Source organism: Varanus komodoensis, unplaced genomic scaffold, assembly GCF_004798865.1.
Source record: "Varanus komodoensis strain SLA01 unplaced genomic scaffold, ASM479886v1 scaffold24, whole genome shotgun sequence".
In the NCBI taxonomy this organism is placed as follows: Eukaryota; Metazoa; Chordata; class Lepidosauria; order Squamata; family Varanidae; genus Varanus; species Varanus komodoensis.
In genome coordinates, this window is record NW_025335641.1 from 16,133,472 (window position 1) to 16,156,770 (window position 23,299).

At 40.8% G+C, this 23,299-nt stretch overlaps 1 protein-coding gene across 1 annotated transcript in view; it reads left to right on the forward strand.

The window, feature by feature from the left end:
• Positions 1 to 20,554, forward strand: part of KIF14 (kinesin family member 14) — a 38,790-nt gene extending 18,236 nt beyond the window's left edge. The window contains exons 18-29 of the mRNA XM_044432610.1: positions 1,388 to 1,505; positions 4,054 to 4,147; positions 4,545 to 4,683; positions 6,187 to 6,287; positions 6,786 to 6,871; positions 7,568 to 7,789; positions 7,948 to 8,132; positions 9,242 to 9,391; positions 10,714 to 10,836; positions 11,627 to 11,701; positions 16,994 to 17,132; positions 19,272 to 20,554. Coding sequence (XP_044288545.1) covers positions 1,388 to 1,505; positions 4,054 to 4,147; positions 4,545 to 4,683; positions 6,187 to 6,287; positions 6,786 to 6,871; positions 7,568 to 7,789; positions 7,948 to 8,132; positions 9,242 to 9,391; positions 10,714 to 10,836; positions 11,627 to 11,701; positions 16,994 to 17,132; positions 19,272 to 19,663 — 1,824 coding nt within the window. The 3' untranslated portion in view covers positions 19,664 to 20,554. The remainder of the gene's footprint in view (positions 1 to 1,387; positions 1,506 to 4,053; positions 4,148 to 4,544; positions 4,684 to 6,186; positions 6,288 to 6,785; positions 6,872 to 7,567; positions 7,790 to 7,947; positions 8,133 to 9,241; positions 9,392 to 10,713; positions 10,837 to 11,626; positions 11,702 to 16,993; positions 17,133 to 19,271) is intronic.
• The last annotated feature ends 2,745 nt before the right edge of the window (positions 20,555 to 23,299 follow it).

Genomic DNA, 23,299 nt, shown 5'->3' on the forward strand with positions numbered 1-23,299 from the left:
CTAGCATCTTGTCTCATCGATTGGACATTGTACCTGTTTTAATATTACTCTGTTGAATCTGTACTTCCTATCTTGTATGACCAAGTAAAGTCTCGGGTGTCCTCTAGTTTTCCCCTTTTGAGGTATTTGCAAAATAGGAATTTATGTAACTCGGATGCTCTGCTGATGTGCCAATTGGAATTGGGGCATTCAAAGGCATTTCCTGGGGCTGTGTTGCATAAGCACTCGCTTTCACATTGGAGATTGGGAATCCTATGGGAAGGAAATAAGACGTCTTTCAGAACTTCTCTTGGCAGATGTAACTACTGAAGAAAATGATCTTGATCTCTCTCTCCTTGTGAACCGAACCCTAATTCAGTTTAGAAATAATTGCAAGTTAGGGGCTTCGAATGAGTATTGCAACCTCTTCTGGAGGAGAAATGAAATAGCCCGATGTTGAATTATCTAGTCGGATGAAAATACCCATTCCTGCGGAATTATATTTAAGTCAGCCTGCTGGGACTGATCAAAGTGTTAGCAAGATTCGTGCGAACAGTAGAGGCTAGGCAATTCTGATTTTGCTCTGTACGTGTCATGTAATATATATATAGTTTACTGCAATAATGGATTTATCCAATGTTTGCTGAATTGATTTTGTTGCCTTTAAAGCAGTAGATGTTTTGCTAAATTTTATTTATTTATTTAGAATTTTTGCATGCTGTCCCATCACATAGCCTCGGGACGGCTTACATAAATAAATGAACACAATACAAATATTACAAATAAATTCCAGATTCACCCTGGCTGCAAATTAAAACCTATAGATGACATTGAAAGTTATTAAAATATTAAATTTTCATTTTTAAATACGCATTTTGATATTTCTTGCGAGCTGCTTTGGGCACAGGCCAATGTCGAAAAACAGCACATCAGCAAAACTGAGTTTGGTTTGTGTCACGCTTGTGTAATTGTAAAGTTAAACAAGATATCCATGTTGCTGTATCTGATTGAGGTCTCTGGAAGGTCAGAGCTAGTATGGGAATAGTGGTTAGAGTGTTCACCTGAGATCTTGCTTCTGTTCCCACGCAGTCATGAAACAAAGTGGGGATGACTTAGGCTGAGAGGCAGTGACTTGCCCAAACCTACCCCACAGGTTTGTTGTAAGAATAAAATGGAGTGGAAGATGATTTATGTAAGCCTTACCAATGGAATGTAGATTTGCACTACTAGTGTTGAATTCATTCAAGGGCAGGATTCTCCAGAGTATACATGCTTTGAGCCACGTCGGTAATTTACCCCTTTTTAGGATGGTCAGCTCGTGTAGTGAAGAAGTCTAAGAACAGAAAGTAGAATATTAAATAGAGCTCCTTCTTTTGCTGAAAAAGTTGTGGTCCTTGTTTTGTGCAAGGTTTTGGAAGATCACGCAATTCGTCGTGCCAAGATTCTTGAAGCTCTGGAGGCAGAGAAGCAGAAAATTGCTCAGGAAGTGCAAATTCTTCAGCAGAGTCGGGGAAAGAGAACTAAAGGTATTATTATAATACATTTTGCTGAATAGTGCTTACTCACAAATATTAATGAGATTTTATGTATTTCATCTCAACCCTCCAGTAGGCTTCTGGAAAAGGCTTCTCCCCACACCCATGACCAGCTCAGTATTGAAAATATATATTTTCCTTACAACAACTATACCGTATACAGAGAATGTATACTGACTGTACACTGATGTACACTTTTTGTTTGGAGGGCAGCCCTTTCCTGTTTCTTCTCCATTCAGTTCACAGCTATTGAATACATGGTTTCCACAGTGCATTCCTATATGTAGACTATATCTAACCTTATCCTAATCTCCAACTGTATGCCTCTGGAATAGTTACAAATGTTCCTGTTGTTCTGTTAGCGGTTACACAACAACTGTGAGAATAAATCACAAGCAACATGTCATCTCATGAGGTTGTAATAAGTTGTGCACAATCTTATGCTGCTGTTTTAACTCGAAGTGCCTGGTCCAGCCAAGGCATCACATTTCAAGTTCACAGATAGTGGGAACAGAGATCTTCCTGTTGAATTGAATGCAATGATAAAATAGGGAGGCAGAATATAAACAAGAGAAAGAAGGCTTCCATTCATCTTCTCTGTGACTGTGTCGGTTTTCTGGATAGGCCAGGACCTCTAAAGTTGCCTGGGTGAGCTACCCATCAATTCTTCTCCCCAAGCCAAGAACAAAAGACAGTGCTTCTTGCCATGCATTGTATAAGAGCCCTCTTTTCCACTACTGTGGAGTCTGTCAGTATGCACTGGGCTTCAATGCCTGCATCCTGGGAAATGAGGTGCTAGGGAGAAACAGTTTTTGTAAGGCAAACAGTTTTGTTCTTACAGCAAAAGCAGCCCTTTTCTACAGAACGATTGGGAAAAGTAGCTTCAAGGCAATTATCTCCAATGCTTTGTGTAACAAGCTGAAGGCTACAAGGCCTTGGCGTGGCTCCAGAAAACTCTCCTTGCTTTTGGACACTGGGAAAGTTCACCAACCTACCTGTTGAATCTTAATAAGCAATTTTGCTATTTTTTCAGTAAAACCCATGCAATAACAATGGCTTGCACAACTACTCGTGAAATGCCTTGTGTAAGAGCTTGCACAAACAGAATCAAAGTACTAGACTGTACATTTGCACAAGGGTATGAACAGGGTTTCTTACCAAAATGATAAACAAAATGGCACTGTCAGATACAACCCTGTGTCCAAAATAGACCCTAATGAGTTCAGTAGGAACTATCCCCAGGTTTGTATAGAATTGCAGCCTTTAATTCTTTACAAACATATTCTGAGGATAAACTTGGAGGAAGTTGTATTCACATGAAACTGTGAAAACTACTTAATGTACAAATGAACTGCTGTTTTAGAGGGCAACAGCATCTTAGGGTTCATGCAATCCCTGAAGTTCACATATATTTTAAAATACTTCATTTCTCTTCTCATTTTAAAAATCCTTCTGCAGTTTATAATAAATTATTATACAGCACGTCATAGAAAAGCATGACAATCATATAAAGTACTGGCTAGGAAAAGTTAAGGTAGACAAGTAAGTTTTTAATAATTGGAACCTGATGTATTGCTGTTGCCTGCCAAATCCCTGACTGCAATTGTTATTTCTAAAAGCAGGTAAAAGCAATCCAGTTGGTGATGTGGGTGATGCCACGCTACAAGCTTGCGAAGAAGGCTGTCTCCATCTCCTACTGCTAATCTGCAATAACACCTGACCTTTGATGGAGCTTGGGTGTCAGGTGTCTCAGTCAGTACAGAATCCAGAGATGATAGGAAAAAAAGTCTGAGGTAGCCCAGGGCAAGCTACCCACACCAATGTGATATGATTAAAGTCTTTCCTGAAAAATGGACAACATGTACAAGCATAAGAAATACCATTAGACACACAGGTTTTCTCATCTTCTTAGTGATCCAGGAAGAGCTGTAGAGATGTTTCTGTGTATATACTTGGTTTTTCCATGTCACACATAAAACTGATTTTGAGAACTGGGAAACCTGCCAAAGTAGTATGTGGAGCATTTTGCAGCTGGAAAAGCTGTAGAAAGGGAAATGGTGGAAGTGCCACTGTGCCTGAAGGGACAACTGGGTGATCACTGATGGAGACCCGTTTCATACATGATGACAATTCATGCGTTGTTTAACTCAAATTGTTGAGATCAAGAGCAGACACAGCACATCCTGCCTGCCTGCAACTTATTTTGAGAAAGAACCCAGGAAAACCCCTTTCTTGGGTTATTAGTTATGTTGTCTGAGCTTAGACTTAAACTGTCCAGAGTTTTAACCCAGTATTAAACCATGGTTTATAATTCTGGGCTGTTTAAGTGCAAACCAGGTAAAAGAGATATTCAGATTTCCCTTTGTTAATATCTATGCCCCAATTTTAGGGTGGCTAATTTCTGAACTAAGCGCCATATCCCACTGAGAGTATCATTATAAATAACTACTTATTCATAATTTCAGGGATTGATAATTCACCGACTGACATGATTGTTAGCCAGTAATCATGCTTTTTTCCTTTGTAAAAAAATGTTTAGCAGAACCAAACTGGAACTCTTTGAAACTGTCCATGATGATCAAGGAGGCCAACACTATTAGCAGTAAATTAGAGAAGCACACTGTCTTTTGTAGGTAAGTATTTGAAGTAAAGCAATTTATGCTTTTATGTTGCATTGATTCAACCAAAACCAATTAAGACAGCATTTCAGCAAAGTATCTAAACTGCTTAAAAGCAAAAGTAAAATAAACCGTGAACACACTGATCTGAGCACTTATAATTTACAATTAATAAAGACAGAGATTCTCAAAGTTCTGAACATTTCTATGAAATTCTATGAATGCTGCCATAAGGTTCTTTTGTGTAGTTGTAAGTGTTTCATTTCAAAATGAAGCTCAGTTATTGTTTACTTTGCAATCTGTATGTAAAATATAATTTCTATTCCTCTCCAATGTTATAATTAATCAGGAGGCACAGAGATGCTTTCTGAGCCTGTGTGCTTTGGATGTACTTCCTCTCTTCTTTTCCTAGACATGATGCAATGGATCAAGAAAATGGCACTGGCCCTTCTCTTCAAGTGCAGGTCCGCAACATCAGACTGGGTGTTGCAACTTTCTGGAGCCTTGAGAAATTTGAAGACAAACTGGCTATGATGAAAGAAGCCTATGAGGTTTGTTTAGGAGGAAACAAAATTCCCCACTTGCTTCCTAAACTAATACTTGTCTGTGAAAGACGCACTGCCAGTATTTGCCAGTGTGAGCCCATCTCATCTGGCATGGCAACAGAAGTGCCTATTCAGGCTCCCTTGGCTGCTGGCATCCAGAAGTGCTATTGAGACATTGGTGCTGTTCAGCCATCGGAAGCCAGCATGTGGGCTGACCTTGGCAGCTCACAGACCAGCCTAAGGGTGTGTGAAAGGTGCAGGCAAAAAACCAGGAGCCTGAGGCAGAACACAGTTAGAAAAGAAAGTCCCTAGGAGGGTGCAGTGAGAAGACTCTGGCAGAAAAGCCGCACTGAACTTCTAAGTCCACATGAACTAATGAATTAAGGTAAAATCTTCAGTCAATGTAACATTTGACTTGAAATCCATATGAGCATGTGTGAAGAGAACCCAGATTTTTATTATGTGGTTTTGCCTTCATTGGCTGACTTCTCACAACACAACAAGACACACTTAGGTTTAAGTATGGATAAAGTGATGGCTTTATCCATACTTAAACCCAAGAGTCTAATGCTGGGAACAATAGATGGCAAAAGAAGAAGAGGACGGCAGAGGATGAGGTGGCTGGATGGAGTCACTGAAGCAGTTGGCGTGAGCTTAAGTGGACTCCAGGGGATGGTGGAGGACAGGAAGGCCTGGAGGAATGTTGTCCATGGGGTCGCGATGGGTCGGACATGACTTCGCAACTAACAACAACAAAGTGATGGCTTGCTATTGAACCAGGGACTGTTGTGTTGTGCAAACCCAACCATGCTAACAGACATGTTTGTGGGATTGCGTTTTAAAACAACAACACAAAACTCATGGTTTATTGTTGAGTTGTGAACTCTGGGTTGCTTTTGATTAAGAAACCATGGTTAGCATGGCCAAGCTCATGCAACGCAACAAGCCAGTGGTTCAGTGACCACCCATGCTCAACCCTGTTGTGTGAAGCCAGCTGCTGAAGATGAAATTACACAATAGAAGTCCTGACTCTTTCCATGTATGAGAGCCTGGCTTTGAAATAGGATGTACTGGCTGAAGCCTTCACCTTCAGTTATAAGTGCTAACTGCTGCTTCTTGGAAGACTATACTGAGAAGTATATTGTGGGATGCCTGGACCAGTTTAGCTGTAGGATAAGACAGCAAACTTTTCACTGAAGCTTTAACCTTGCTGGGTAGAGTGAAGAGGTTTGAATAATGTTTTTAGAATGTAGTAGATTCTTTCTGGTTTAAAGTGTGAAAATTATGAAGAGGCAGCTCTCATAAATCTTTCAGATTGTAAGCCTGAAGAGAGAGATCATCTCATTATTCATCTTTGTTGCTTTGGGAGCCTCTCTTTGGCTGAAGAGCAAGATAAAAATATTGTAAATAAAATTAAAAATAAATAAGTAGGTTGTTGAGCACTGCATTTTTCTTTGCAACTATGGAAACTATAGCACTTTAAGAAAAATGGATTTATTTTCTTTCCAGGCAAACAGTATTAACAAAGCTGATGAGATTTTCTATGATCCAACTGATGAATGGGAACCTGATGTTTCAAATACATCAGTTTCTTCGCTTTCTACAAGGAGGTAAATAATTTCTTGTTTTGAGTTTAAAGCAAAATTCTGCTTTGTAAACAAAAAATTGGGAGAAATATATATAGGATATTTTATTAGGCAGCTCAGTGAGGTACTGCCTGCAAACTGGAAGTAAAGGTTTTAGATATGTCATGGTGAAGGGAAACTTCTCTGAACAGAACAAAACATGGAATGCATGTGATGAATGTCCCACCAAGTCAGTTCTTTTTATACCCTTTCTACAGGGTAGCCAAAGTTGTTAATGAGAGAGAGAGAGGATGAATAATGTTTAATATATGTAGCAAGGAATGCTTCCTAGCTATTAGAAGCCTATACTGAGTCTTCTAAGCATCTTAGAATGGCTATTGTGCTCCTTCAGTGAGGTCAATGTAGTCTTAAAGTGCCCATGGCAGGATGTAAAGAAAATTTGGGGTGAGTTACAGAAAGTTATTAGATGTCATGAAACTTTGAACTGTTTTCTTCTTGCTTCCCTATTCTTGCTCAAAATAGGAGAAGCAGAAGTCTGAGGAAGAGCAAGCGAATTTCTGGATGTTTGTCTGAGGTTAAGATGAGACTGAACAATTCGTACTTACCTGGTGTGTATGTGCATTTACACAACTGTGACTTTGAGAAGCTATCTTTAATGTGTTCTGTTTTCACAGCTTTTCATTTCACTTAAAGGATAGCTGAGGGCACAATCCAACATGAAACTTCCATTCCCTTTGACTCTGTCTTCTGATTCCTTTCTACCAAGTGGTGGGTGCCAACTTCCCTTCTGTAAGTAGGACCCACTGCTCATGCAAGGGAGAGTTAGTTTCTGGCAGAAGCTAACAATAAAAGAAGAAACGCTAAGAAAACACAGAAACACTGCAAGGGAGCAGATCAGTGGGGTGCCCCTTATACAACCTTCTAATGATTAGTGTTTCCACTCATTCTGGGTTGCCCTCAGAAGTGCTAAATCTTCCTTGCATAAATGATGGAAAGTAAATCTGTTAAGGCCCCAGATACTCAGCAGGGCATAAGCACTTGGCTGGATACTGCCCTGAAATTTTTAAAATGTGTGTATATTTACATTGTATATATGGAAAGAATGACATTCTTTCTCATATTCTGCTCTTTTCAAGTTGTATCTATGTGTTTTTTCCAGAGGGTAAACCTGATTAAAATGGGTATCTGTTTATTCATCATAATGGTGCAGCAAATTTAAAAATATTAGAGAAGAAATTCACCGGACTATTGACTCGGTCATTTATTTAAGTTTATGAGTTCATGAAGCTGTTCTGTTATCACAGGCTCAGCAAATACTTTGGGCAGCCTGAAATTGGATCCACCTGAATCATTTCTTCCTGGTATATGTAAGGAACTGATAGGTTCAGCTCTGGATGTGTTGGGACAGACCCACGAAGAAGAGGAGAGCATGGCACGAAGTCTTTTAACAGCTTTATGTACTATATATACTGGAGTCACTGCTTTGACAAAGGCTTATGAGCAAGCTGAAGAAAGTCATGAAAACTGTAAGACCTGTTTTATTGCCTACTTCTCATTCTGAGTCTCTGTCCACTAATTTAGAAATCATTGCAAGCATATTTTCTCCAGTCCTTGCCAAGCATTTTACCAAAATCAATTATCTTCTAAATAATTAATTCACTAACTAATTTTTCAATGTGTTTAGTTTTCATCGTTGATCAAGTTGCTCAGTCCTCCAGCATCAGGATTACCACCTCTTTTGAACAGTTGGTGGTATTAACAAAGCACTGGCTGAATTGTTTCCGAAAAAATGATGAGTTTGTAAAAATTTATGATGAACTAAGGGATGATATAAAACATTTGGGAGGATATCTCCAGTTGCTCTTGCAGGTAAGGGGCTTCATTGCAGATTTCATTTGAGCATGAAAGAATTGGAAGTATTGGTTTAACCCTCAACCTGTTCAAAATAATCCAACAGATGTTGCTTCTGGAGTGATTTTATCACCCCAGGAGAAAGTACTTTAGGCTATAAAAATACAAAATTCTGAAATCCTTTGCTCTGGCTTGAATTTTCTCTCAGTGTTGCAGTCAGCATAAGAATGGTTTTCAGCTATCAGCAAGCACAAGTTATTTCAGATTCAGAGCCAGTAACATTCAGAGTAGCATGCACAATTATATTTTGCTTTCCAAAGAAGCCAGAATCCCCCTACAGAACTGTCTCACTCCTTTGTCCACAAAAGTAGCTGAGTAAACATTATCTGGAGATAATTTTATTAGTTTTGTTTTTCCCTTTAATACTCCTTCAACTGCTAAACTCCTTAAACTGCTAAATTGAAATAAAAATAAACAGAGGCTGCTGGACAGAATTGTGGAGCTGTTGGAGGCGTGTTGTGTGTTGACTAGCCAGACAGTCTGAACTGTCTTTGAGCATTTGGATTTCATTGTTGAGAAGCTGGTTCATTTGGATTGCAAGCTTCAATGCAGCCTTATACCTCCTGTAACACAACCAAAGGCAGAGCCTGTCTAATTTCCTGTTGTTGAATAGTTTAGAGAGAGCTAAAGAGCCAAGGATGTCTGATCATACAAACCTGTGTGTCTTTTCACTCCTTGCATTCTCACTTCCCACAATTAATCCCAAACATACCATCCTCCAAAAGCAATTCTTCATAAAAGAGAACTCCAAATTGATAGTGTTTTTATTTTGTTTTGATACCTTCTAAGAAGCTGATGGAACACCCAGAGCTCAGAAAATCCAGACACACACTGCTTGCTTGTGCCACCAACTCATTCCAACACCAAGTGTAAATTACAGTACTGAATGTGTGCATAGGGTACTAAAGTAATCTTACAATGTAGGATGAAGTTAAGCTGAATTGTACGTACACACGCATCATGGCTTTGCAAAGTAAGCAATCTAGTTTATATTATGCTCCCAATTGGAATCACTGACTGATATGCATGCAACAAATATTTCCTAACTGGATTTTTTTGCGTCTCAGGGTGGTTGTTCAGATCTGTCATCTGTAGTAGCAGAGGCACAAAGGAAAATAATGCAGATGTTGAAACAAATGGTGAACCATATAGGGCATTTGGCAGCACTTACTGGCTTAGAACTACATTTTACAGCAGAAAGTAAAGGTGATGCAAAGGTAAAAAATCATGCTTGTATGTGCGAAAGAGAATATTTGTGGTGATTTGGGGTTCTAAGAATGGCTACATACAGGACAATCCCTTATGTCAGCTCAGAAATAACAGCTGTTTGGTTCAATGGGGATTGCTCTCAAGTTGGTGAGTACAGGTTTGCGGTCTGAGGATACTAAGGTGTAATGCAATGATACTTCTGTGAGAGCGCCATTGAGTGTAGATGCCTGCAGCCCCTTGAACTCAGAGGATGGCAGGCATCTAGTGGAAGCCTAGGACTGAACTCCCCTCAGTCCCCAAGGCAGATGATTTGGGCCATCTAAATGTATGCCCTCATCATGAAGGGAAGAGGCTGAGATCCTTTGAAGGAGGGACAAATACTTTGAAGGAGAGTATGTATCTTGCTTTTCACTGGTCTGCCCCTGAGACTCTGGCTCTGAAGTTATGGGTATGCAAGAGCACCTGGGCAGCAGGTGTCTCCAAGATCAGGATCCTGCCTATTTCCAAGTTTGGAGCTGAGACACCAACTTCTCCTATGCCTCCAGATGACATTGGGAAGCCATAGGATCACACCCTTGGTGGTTTTTGAATTGCCTTGTCACTTGCTCTAGATCTGAAAACTGGAAATTCAAAAGTAACATCTCTATGACTTCACAATCATCTCTTAACCTTTTAACACCTGCCATATGTTCTTGGAAAAGATACTGCCCCTTAAAGTTTCTAATACAATAGGCATAGAAAGTGAATAAGGAAATTACTGCAAGTATCTGTTGACAGATCTCAGTAAGGAAAAGTATATAGCAGCACTGTTTACTGGGTAAATTAATTAGCCAGAATTTATTTTAGTAAGTGGAACTGTGACATATTTTCTGAAGTTGCTTGTGGGGAGGGCAGGATAACAATCATAGTAAGGAGGTTACATGTTGCTGCAACAGAGGAAAAAGAATCTTTGCAGCAAGGGAAGGAACTTAAGTTAACAAACACCTCCTTTGATATCTCAGGAAAACCTATGCTAAAATTTAGATAATGGAAAAAAATCAAACAATGGCCATCAAATTTAAAACAATAGTTAGTCAAAACCATTTTATTTACTGAGGCATTTAATTGTTGTACATCCTAGTCTGCTTTTAAGAATGTTGTTGTTTGCAATATGATATTAATTTGTTGCATATTGTCCTGAAATACAAGCAGGATGAAAGATGGTAAATAAATCTCTTACTACATAATATTCAGTGAAAGTAGATTTGAAACCCCATTGTCAACATGCATTAGTATTGGCAAACCATAAAGGATCTTTGTATTTAAAAGAAATTCTGTCTTTCTCTATCAGAAACAGTTTCTGCAAGATATCTGTGAGGGAATAGAGTCGGGACTGGAGCACCTTTTAGACTCTGTACAGATAACATCTAGGGTGATGCAAGATGAAATCTCAAAGTGGTACCCACAAAATGAGGTGATGTGGCGATAATGACAATCTCTTTTTGGCATGGAGAGGAAAGCCATTTGTAATAATGTCATGAATTTAATCATATTTTGGAAAGATTTGCATTGATTTTATTTGTTAAATCGAGAACATGTTTGTTCTCCCATACTCTATAACGTACAGTTTGCACTTCATGGTTTATTATGACAACTGCTGGTGCAATGTAAACAATTAGCACTATTTGCATATGGGGTGGTGAAACTTCCTACTGCAGAAACTGTTCATTTAAGAGTGAAAAAGAATAATTCAACTAAACATACCTGTTATAGTGGCAGTGCAGATTTTAAAACAAATAAACTTGAACTATTTCTATAGAAGTATTTCATTTTATTTTATTTCTAATTGGCTTTCACTGCTTTGATTTTGCAATAAGGGGAAAAAACAAAGGCTAATTTTTAACAGTAGAAAACATATTCATTAAATCATTCCTAAATCTAATAAGGAATCTTGGGTCTTGGACATTGTGTTGTCCAGAATGTGCCCAGCATGTATTGTGGCAAGATGTGGGTTAATTAATCTGGTAATCTTCTTCCACCGTTATGTACAATCTGGGTCTCTGCTTTCCCAGATGAGAAACTCTGTGTGGTAGAGGGGTATGGATAGTGTCTACCACATTGCCATGCATATATTTTACTACCTAGTGCAAAATGTATATACAACTTGTCTTGTTTTTCATGTATTTGTGGTTTGACATTTTAAGTGTCATGTGTTTATGGTTGGAAATTAATACAATGTATTTTAAAATGCCTCCCTTTTTCAGGTTCAGAATCAGATAAAGAATAAAGCAACAGCTTTGGCTAAAGTCATTGAAAACATTGTATCTACTTGTAAAAAGGTAATTACAAGTTGTGGTTTGATTGTATTTTAGTCCTTAGCAGGAGTAGTGTTCATTTATTTATTATTATTTATTTATTAAAACATTTTTATGCCGCCCCATTCACCGAAGCCTCGGGGCGGCTTACAACTATTTACATTTACATTTACATTTGTAATGACCTATTGTTAAGTATACTTGGGAATTTAAGAATTCCTGGATATTCTTAAGATTTGCTACAGAATGTTCTCTCCAAGGGATATGCAAAATCTTGTATATGTTTTCCTTTATTTGCTGACCCTTTCCAATGTTAGTTGTAACAAGAAGAAAACAGATTGATGAGAATAAAACATAAAGGCTGCACTGGGGGTGTGCAATCAAAAGAACATTTACAGTTTATTTCAACATTCGGGACATCCGCGCACCATGTAGGTAACTCCCGGCGGGACTCCAAAGATGGTGTCTGCATTAGACGCTTTTACATCATTTATATACACAGTTTGGATAAAAGTGGGGGATAATGTAAGCAGTTTGCTATAGGGACAGTAGGGCTGAATATGGTTAAGGCAAACAGAACAAAAAGAAGAACCTTCAGGACAGGCAAACTATTAGCATATCTAAGATGTACGTGGGGAACATGATTGCAACATGGATTCCTGCTTCATTCAGGAATCCCACCTTAAGTCCAAAGCTGTTCTTACAGAGTCAGGCTTTTAGCAGCCATATTATGGCAAAGCTTTCCCTCCTTTTGTCCTGACAGTCCCCTCTTCTTTCTCAATACTCTGTCGTAATACAATTTTCAAAATACCTGCTTTGATTCTGAGATGCACATCTAGAGAAACAGAACCAGGTAATGCAGGTCTAAAAGAAACAACAAATGCATGGCTATGCAGATGAACCAGACTGGCAGAAGTAGTCCAGTCTGGCTCAAGCTGATTCACCAGATTTACCGAATGGGTTAACTATTTCACTTCCATATTGCACTCTTTTTGCCATTTTAGTCTATGTTCCTAGCCTTTCTTAGGCCTGGTTTCTTACTTCCTAGACTGCCTTTGACCAGATCTGCCTCTGAAAATTTCATCCTTGTCTGGGCTGAGCCCCTTGCAATGATGAATACTCTGAGATAATTATCTCGTCTGGTCAGCAGACTTGGGTAAGTGTGTATGGTAAGGCAGGGTACAGAATGGGCGAGGCAGTGGTCTAGTTCCAAGATTAGCTGGTTTGCCTTCTGGGCATTTCTTCAAGATTACCTTGTCTCTACTTCACTCAGTCTGCTTTGGACTTGAGGTTGTAGGGCCTCCTTGTCTCTTGCTGGGCAACACTGTGCCTGGTTTTTGAGTTATGCTTATTGTTGAAGCAAGAACAGAGCTTGGACCCAAGCTTTACTCCAGCAGAAATCAGCTTTTCTTCAGGGGAGAGGTTGCCAGCACATATAACCTGTACCTTGAGCCTATTTTCTGCAAGTTCAGAGGTTTCTTTCAATGCAACTCAGCTGCTTCTTGTCCTACCACCACCTCAGCAGTCCTTGCCATTTGATCGCAGCATGAAAACTTGGTACGCAGGCTGTGGGGCTGAAGTGAATCTTTCTTCTGACACATTTTTGTACACCCCTCAGTCTTTCAGCTGAAAGAGAGGGCACAGTTCTTCTGCTTTCTAAGGGAGCACAGCCTGAAACCTGTACATGAAAGACCTTCACATACTTTATTAAAGCTTGCAGTGATAGAATATCACTTCATCTGCCACGAGAGAGCTCTGAAGAAACACATTAATTGGGGAAGAAATTGGTGAAAGAAGTTGAAGATCTGGAAAGCCTCTGGCCATTGTAACTCAATCTTAGCACAAATCTCTCTAGCCTGGTCTTAAAGGTTCTCTTTTGCTGTACCATTCCAGCCAATGCAAGGTGATAAAAACAATGGAATCTTTTGCTGAATTTGGGGGTGCTCTCCAAATCAAGCAGTAACCTGCTGCTTACTATGTCTAAATTAAAATGTGCCTTTCTGGTTGAGTTTATGGACAATGGTATTCTCAACCTGAGAATCAAGTTTCACAACAATTTCTTGTTAAAGTGATGGTACATGCCCACACGCATAAGTACAAAAATGCCCCAATTCATCTCGAATATATGCAGACTTTAAATATATTTCAATGAACCAACACTTGAACATTTGGATGAAATTCAATATTCATGAAAGAACTTAACGGAGAAGGTGTTTTGCCCTTTTTGTCTTACGTATTTGCCTACATTCTAGGCCTGACAAATAGGCGCACATAACAATATGAGCTAAGCTACTGTAAGAACATTTGGAGCCACCAATCAAGCTTTACTGCTTTCTCCACTTGCCCTGTCCCACAATATGCATGGATTAGGTGTGGGGAAAAGGACCTTGTCAAAACTAGGACGCCTTAACTTTGCCAATTCTGATTCTGGTGCAAGACACACCTGTCAGTTTGCAGGATTCTGTTCCTGAATTTGGGAGCAGATTAGGGTATATCAGCAATATTGGGCAATATTGCTAATGGATACTAACTTCTTGTTAAGAAAAGGTAAACTAGTAGTCTCAGAAATAAGAATTGTTGCAGATCAGGCAGCTTGGTCATCTGGTTCTCTTTCTTCGCATTTTAAACCAATTTAACTCCCCACTTAACCACGGCTACATGCATACTGTAGGTAACTGTAAGATAACCAATAATGTGTCTACATAAGGACCATTCAAAACTTGAACACAGAGGGTGAGAAATCTTTCACGCTTAAGGCTTTCATCTAGTTCTATCTAACAGTCTTGGCTTTGCATTGACAAGTTTGTAGGTGCAGGATTCAAAACAAAGAGTTTAAACCTTGCTCAGAAACCAAGTGAGAAAGAAAGGGGGGGAAGTCATACATCCTCTGGATGGAGAGGAAAGTTTGTCTTCCTGTAGCTTTTCCTTCCTTTATTTCTTGGTAGATGATACAAACTTGCATGTTACACACCGTTGCTGCTCTTTGCTATGCTTTAGAAGGCTTCCCTGCCTTAAAACATTCCCATAACCCCTTGTTAAGAGCTCTTAAAAGGTCGCCTGTTTCAAAACACTGATTTCTTTATGGGCATGTTCTCCAGGAGGCAATACAAGCTTCAAACACTGTAAATCATCCCTCTTTCTTCAAGAACAAACTTGCTTTTATTCATGGGTGATGGCCCTAAAGCCTTCTCCGTGACTTTTGCATGAATGTTTTGTGTTAGGATCATGGGAATTATTTTGAGTGTTAGTCTAGGTTTGCCTCTGCCCCAGGGGATGGATTCACGCTGTCTGCAGTGAACGCTCTTGTCCTGAGGCTGAATGCAGAGGCAATCCAACTCTTGAAAGGCACTTGCACTTTTAATATACTCAGAAGCTGTGTGCACGTTGCACTATTTCTGCAGCACTCACAAAGTGGTGATAATTTTCTTCTAGAGCAACCTTTATTGTTCTCAGCTTCATGGTCTGGCCATAGAGCTAACAACTGGCAGTTTTCTCTAGATCTGGGTTGGCCACTTTCTACCTCCGGGGAAAACCTGCAGTTACATTTCTCTCACATCACCAGCTGCTCTAGCAAGCAAGCTGAACCCTTTATTAACTTGATCACAGTCTAGATTCTCCCAGACATGCACTTCAGGGAACTGCCTCCCTTTTTTGCACTCTGGCCCAATCCGCCAGACCGTTGTAGGACTTGGCAGCAGGGTGCCACCAGCGCTTTCCCCTGGATCCATGCCCAGCAATCTTGGGGAGCAACACAGTTCAAATGGAGGCGCCTGCCCTTCCAAATGCTTGGGATCCCCCGTTGAGGCTTCAGCACACGCTGCCACCAGGAACAAGTCCCAGCCCAAACCTGATGTTGTCCAGGCAGCAAACATTCTTACTGCAGTCCTGCTTACTCTGCAAATGGCTTCCTAGCCAACATAGAAACTAACATGCAAAGGAAACAATGGAAGATTGCAACAGCAGTCCCTTTCATGGCCGGGAAGGCGCAAGGCCCATGTACAGAGCTTGCCTCTGCTTGTTTTCAGGACTGCCCTTCCCTGCTCGTAGGACTATCTAGTGGCAGGCTTGGCCGAAGTTAATGGCTCCCCACACTCCGTTCTTTGAAGGAACCCACCAATTACCAGCTATATCCACAAACTGAAAAAGGGAGCCTTTTTTGGAGGAAAATGTCTTTTTGAGGAGGAGGCAGATTCCTATTTTACAGGCAGGGTCCAGGAGAACTGGTGACCACACATGGGTTGCCAATTGATAAGAAAAAAACCAGATTGAGGGAAAAGAAACAGGATCCACTGAAGGTGTACTATCCAAAGAACATTTAGTTTATTCTGAGATATAAGGAATACATGCAGCATGTAGGTAGGTATCCTTGGAATGAGTCTGTACAAAATATGTTTATAACCTATCAGTTACAGACACATTTTGGAGTGGGGAGGGAATCACTTAGGCAGTGTGCTATAGGCACATGAGAGTAAAACAGTAGGGCTGGATGTGGATAATGTTAGAAACCTTTCCTTTCCTTTGGAAGAGAAAAATATTCCAAGCATACAGAGTTCTTTTTGAAGCTTTATTGTAATAAAGGTAGCCAGGATGATTTCCTTCCCATCTTCCAGCTCAACTCAGTTCACATCCCATTTTATGCCCTGCCCCCGCCCCCACTTCTCCCTCCTCTTTTCCCCCCATTGGCCAGGGTACTGGGAGGTTACACACTTCCCACTTGGTCCCTTCCAGGTGAATTATGAGCTTATTTCCTATGCAGGATTGAGCAAGTTTCCTGTTATTTTGTATACATGCCAATTTCCTCACACTTTGTGCTATCTGACCTCAGCCCCCCCCCCCCCCCCTTAAGGCAAAGGAATTTTCTTTGTTACCTTTTTTTTTTCACTCTTCCTACCTCCTTGTTTCAAATCATCCTTCCACCCCTATCAGATGAGACACGGGAAACAGAAGAACCTTCAGGACAGGCAAACAATTAGCATATCTAGGAGTCTACCTGAGCAGGGCAAGCAAGCATTAGCATTTTGGAGGTGTACCTGGGGATCAGGACTTGGCTTAAGTTAAAGCTGTCAGGCTTTTAGCAGCTATATTATGGCAGAGCTTTTTCTCATTTTGTCCTGGCAGATACATGTGTGAAGAGATGATTATTTTAGGCATACAGCACCTTTGTAGTCCTTATAGATTTGCATGGATCTTGAGAGCCCTTGTCTTTCAAAAGCTGATTGAGAAACAGTATTGGAATCGGGAGCAGCAGCCGGCCTCACAGAAGTACTCTCTGTCCTGTCCTTCCATGTCCTAAAAACCTATTATTAATTAACACAGAAGAAAGTCGCCAATCTCTTAAGGAGAGGAGAATCTATTGACCAGGAGTTAAAGAAGGCAACATGTACTGCTGCTGAATTCTTGGATTTCCATCATTGCTTGGAACAAGTCCACCAGATTGTCACATCTTCATTACAAGGTATTTTCTGAAGTCATTGTATATTGCTGTACTGCAAATCCACTTTAAAAATAGAATTAAGGGGATGCAAGAGTTGGTGCTGAGGTCTTCTATTTTGTTGCAATGGAAACATTCATTATAATATTTTCATGCAAAATTATTCCCTTTCTTGATCAGTGACTGAGGCTAAATTTACATATTAACTTGATGGTGGCCTTATTACTACTTTTCTCAAACCAACCCCACTTCTCAGTGGTTACTTTGCAAAAATGCCGCTTGCTTAGACTGCTTTGACCATGTGCTACCCCTCGTACCAACATCATTAACCCTGAAGAAGGAGGCATACAGTTGACAGTGGGGAGGGGGCACATGCTGTACCTACTTCCTGATGTAAAGCAGAAGCCCACAACCACAAAATTTAGCCAGGAATGTCCTCAGCACTGAAACAAACAGAAAGAGGGTTTTATGAGGATTTTACATCATCCAGAACAGATGCATTTTTTCACCTGCTTTCAAACTCCACGAACATGGTGGAATAAATTACAGGTGGCTAATTTGTTTTTAGCACGTTTCTTGCTCACACTGTGCTAAAACATGTAGACACTTGTGATTTATTCCACCAGGCCTATGGGCTCTGATTGTTGCATATGCTCCACCTAAGGAATTACCTCCTTGCCCCTATGTTTAAATGCTGATAGTTGCTGCTATTGGGATGCAGACCGAAGAAAGCTCAACAAAGTTCAACAAAGGACTCCACATGCGTGATAAGTTGGCTAGTGTGTTGTGCATGTTGCCCTTCTGAATTCTAGGACCAGTGCATGTTAAAATATGTCCCTCAGACTATATAAAGAAGCATTACATTTGCTGGTATTAACTTTATTCACAGGGATTGGTAACTTGGTACCTTGCAGACAGGGTAGAGTTCAGTTTCTTTGAGCCCCAGCAAGGATGCCTAATGAACAAAGATTATGTAATTGGACCCCCAAAATACCTGTGGAGGACACCAGGTTGCCTACCTTCTCTGTGGTGCCTTTTAAATCTTTGCTGAGCATTCTAAGATTTTAAATGGTTACTTGACTTTCTCTACTTCTGTTGTTTTCATTTTGCATTTTATTCTTTGAAATATTTGCATTGTTTTTAATATTTTAATTGTTTCCATTGCATTTTAGTTCATGTTTGCAATCTACCCAGAGAACAATCGTTACTTAACTAAATAATCTTTAGTTAGGTTATCTCAAGGATCTATTTTTAATCTCAGCTAAAGAAAATGTAATTCACTCTGAGAAGCTCCCAAACATTTTTGGTTCTCTGCGATACTTAAGTACATGAAACCCTTACATTTCTGTTCCTCCCTGTCCTGCAGTTTCTCAACTTCTCACTGTTCACTGCTCATTTTAATGCAGAACTCCAGATGCACCAAAGTTTTGGCACCTGGCTGAATATCCAGTTGCAGGAAGTTCCAGAGAAATGGTGCCACTGCTGTTCTCTTGGTGGACTTGAATCAGGCCACAGGTCCATGTGAAACACCCAGAGACATGCCATCCAATAGGCTCAAGGTGTTTTGGAATCCCAAGGAAAGCAATACGCCAGATCTAGGTTTACTTACAAGGATGAAAGCTTTTTATTGCAGATAGAATACAAGATAGCTAGCTTATAAAATGTTTAGCAGGAGTTACAGTTCACAGTGTGAACTGGATTGCAAGGCAGACTTCAATCAGCCAGAATGGGTGGTCAGCAAGAGATCCATTTCTGATCGAAGGAACGGTAGGACTAAGCACCTAGTGACACTCTTTGTGCTGATGCCACAAAGCCCTGCGATCTAAACAACCTGAAAGTTTCCCCCAACAAGTCCAGCTGTGGCTAAGCAACTTACTGATAAATAGGGAGGGCTGCTAGATTTGGACAGGCAAGCTAGCCCCGGAATGTGGGCCTTGTTAGGCTTTCTGATAGCAAAACACCTGCTCATTAAGTGGTGCAGGTGTTGTGAGCCGTCCTTTGTCCATCTTCCTTGCTGAGCCAGACAAGATGGAACCTTTGCCACAAGCTGGGAGACATCCACAACCTATACTCACCTTTAATTCACAGTTTATTCAGCTGTTGCTTATTCATTTTTGAACTTATGGGATGTGATTCTCCTTGTCTTTTTTTTTCCTTCTTCAGGTGCCTACAGACACAGAAGTCCACTCAGGTATTTCATAGAAAAGATTTGCATCTTAGCTGGGAATATTAATGCTCTCTGCTATCCGTCAGCTTCATCCATGGACCCAGCAGACAATCCTGCCCACAAAAATCCAGAGCTGCTTGGGAACCAGAGTGAATTAGATGCTGTAGCAAAGTCACTTGTCATCAGTTTTGAAATTGACCAGGGAGACAATGCATTGAAATTTCAGGACGGTTGTATGCAAAATACTCACTCTGAAGGAACACAATCTGAAAGAGGTAAAACTTCACACTCTGAGAAGCAGAAAGGGGTTCTACAATGGGAATATCAGCTTTTGTCTCTACCTGAAAACTTAGGGGAATCTTCACCTTGTGGAATACATTGGGTATGAATTAATGCTTACTTTGTGAACAGTTCAGGGCACAGGCAATAGCAAACACTTAGTATGGGTTACGTTGACTTTTGTGTTGGTGCCATAAGAACAGTTATCTTGGGAAATATTGAAATGAGAAGACTTGGGACCCATTCATATACTCCCCTTCAGAGTTTGTTCTTCTGTGGGGTGTGGAGTGACTGTTTGGGACTCTCCCTTCTGTGCATCTAAGGCACTGTGTGAACCAAGCACTCCATGCTTAGGTTTGTTCTTGTGAAGGCCCAGTTCACCGAGTTCTCCCCTGAAGTGACAAGGTGAGAACTTCTAAGTAAAGGATGCTTGGCTTATACCCACTGCCAGCACACCCAGGGTGCGACCATCACTGCTTCCTGTGAGGAAGAGAAGACAGCCATGAGGCTGGCCCTGTGCTGGCTGGAGGAGCCACCAACAACCATGGCAACCGTGATGTCTTCAGACAGCCAAGCCCTTCTGTCAAGCATTACCAGGAGCTCAACAGACGCAGCTAAAATCCAGGAGTGGCTCAATTGCCGACCGACACACACCTTCCACTGTGCATGCCCAGCCACTGTGGCATTTCTGGCAATGAGGCGGCTGATGAGCTCGCCAAGGAAGCAACTCAAGCCCACTCCCATCCCCTTTCCCTGCAGCCAAAGCTGCTATCCAGAAGCTCATCCACGACCACCCTGACTCATGCTCAAACATCTGGTGTCTACAAGGGCTATTCATGGCTTTGGGACTGCTGGGTTGTCCAGTCTTGGCGAGATGGGGTCTTATTGGCTCAACTGCAGTCTGGCCACATGATGGCACAGAGGGACTTTTGCAACCCTCGCCTCCCACCTGCCCGGAGCCCCTCTGAGGTCCCAGAATAACCACGGACTGGCTCCACCATTTCAGGGATGACCGGGGCATGGACTCCTTGGTCAAGGAACCAGCCAATGTGCTGGCACTAGCCAAGCCAACTCTCTTCTGAGAGGCTGCCTGGGCACCCCTGAAAAGCAGCAACAGCGGCCTGCTGGGTGGAGTGCCCCAGCCTTTTCTCTCCACTCTGAAATGATCCTCCTCAACTCAGTGTGTGTCATCACCATGGAATACAATCTAATCCAAGACGCATGTTTTCAGAGGTGTGGTAAGCCGGAAAATTCAATGTTTAACATTTAATTTGTTCTGGATGAAATCAGTAAGACGATTTGAAAGCCAAGAGCCCAGATTGGAGGAACTATTTTAGCTTTGCTGGTCACATTTCTTAATTCTCAGGTCTGCAAATGTTTAATGAGCATTGTAACTAGACCAAGTATATTTAAAGGGACCTTCCTTTCTTTTCCTGGGGAGATGGGAGCACGATTGAGTAGCGGTACGGCATTTGGTGCGAATGCAAAAGCCATGTACCTATACTCTTGTCTCGTATCCATTCTCGGAAAGTGTGCCGCACGTAGTAGAAGAGGTCGAACAAGATTTGAGTACGAGGCTGGGCTTGCATGGTGGCCAGCCTCCAGAGAGACTCCTAGCTCCCTCCGTGCAAACTCTTTCTGTGCACCACCGTGTATGCAGGTGCATCTGGTTTCTTTTCAGCCAGCAGTGCCTTATGTCTAGCAGAATGCCGCCCTGGAGAAGCCCCCAATCTCCAAGCGTGCCGCTTCAGCATGGACAGAGTGCCTCTTCTGGAAGGGGTTAGTAAGCCTGCACATAGCCCTTTGGATCCCAGCTAATAGGCGGTATAAACTGGGCTCACTGACTTAGAATGCAATGGCTCCACGTCATCTCAGGGAACGGTCATGTACAAAAGAGAAAAGTGAGGCAGCTTATAAATATGTAATGTGCTTTTGGCTTGAATTTGACAACAAGATTTTCTGTATCCTGTAATTTATATGCAACAGTTGTCTGAAAGGGAAACAAAGTTTAAGTTCGTTCTAGCAATGTGTTTTGGTGCAGTTATAACTTGCCAAAGGAGTTACTGGCCTGGTTTGGCAGATGAGCTGGATTCATTGGGGATTTCTTAAAGAACAAATCAAGGGTTATGCAAGGATTGTTTAACCTTCAAATATGCCTTGGTGGCTGAATTCACAGTAACCTCCAAGCGAGGGTTGCATACTCAGAAGGTTGCCTGGCATTCACTGTGACTCATCATGGGTTAACCCCATCCCCAGATAAGCATGCCACATCATGCAAACCAGGTCATCAATTTAATAGTGTAACACAACAGCTCCAGCAGAACTGGTTCATTGTTTATTGAAAGATTTAAAAGGATCCTTGGCCTGACAAAAGCTATTTCAATTGCTTGGAATTGAAACATAAACCTATGAAAACAAAAATACAGTGTTGGCGTTCACATTTTTTAAATAATACTGGGCTTGAAATGCGAAAATGTAATTGCACTCACAATCATGTACGTATGTTTATGTATCTATCTGCATATATAATATGCTTCTGAATTTTAGAATTGAAATTTGTAAGATGTCTGCAAATAATCAAAGCTTAAGGAAAACACAGAGATGAATGTTTTCTTTTTAAATCATAAGCCCTGTACTGTATATTGAGCAAAGTTTTAAAATGCTGTACAAAAGTCCTATTAAACAATTCTATTGAATCCTTATTTGGGCATTTATGGAAGTATACTTTGGAGCTTAGTTTGAACTATTTGCTTTTTAAAATTTTATTTCTAGTAGTGCATTCACTTGTTGTCACACAGACATTGAGATTTGGCTGGTGCCGCGGATCTAAAGTGCCAATGCGCACTGGTAATCTTCTCCTAGGACCAGCTGCTCATACTTAACATACAGGCCTTTCAGGAAGACTGAGGGCAGCAGTACCTCCAAAAGCAGGAGACTAAGAAGCCCCTTACTGGACATGCTAGATCCTAACAATTTGCTATTAAAATATTGCATGCGCTCACACCCATCAAAGCAGTGCTGGATTAAATTATTGCAGGTGCTTCCAGATTAGGCTTTTACTGTGAAGTCACACTGCCCCATTCAATGAATTTTGAAGGCAAAATAGTCTTTGGCTCATATTGTTGGCCCATATTTTCTCACCACTTCTTTCCAGGAAAAAAAAAAAGGCAAAGACGAAATTATGAAACTTTGGTTTATCTGCTGTTTTAAAAGTCGCTGAACATTCAGCACTAACATAGACTCTTTAAAAGGCAGTGGATAGGATTGCATCAATGGGATTGATGCTTAAAATGGACTGCAAATGGTGCCTTGTGACAGAAGCAAGAACATAAACAATTCTCTTTACACTGAATTAGATCATTAAATTAGGTTGCATTTTCCAGCTTTGCTGGTGGATTTTTTCTAGCCTTGCTAACCTGTTAAATTATTTTTAACTGGAGAAACCAAGCTTTGTTCTCTGAATTACAGCCCCTTCCTATAATCTGAATGTCTGCAGTGATTGTGTAGCCATTTTTAGCAAATTTCATGCTTTCCAGATTCTGCTGTCCTATTAGATTGCATGTCTGATCTAATGATGCTTGCCTATACTTTCTTCTTGAACAAATGTTGACTTTCCCTGTCTATGTATCAGAGCCAATTTCCGTGCCAACACTGGCTAATATTGGTCAAAACATTTGATAAAAACATGCTTTATTCTTTGCCCCTTGTTAATTTTTAAATGGAAACTTAAAAGGATTCTGAAAAT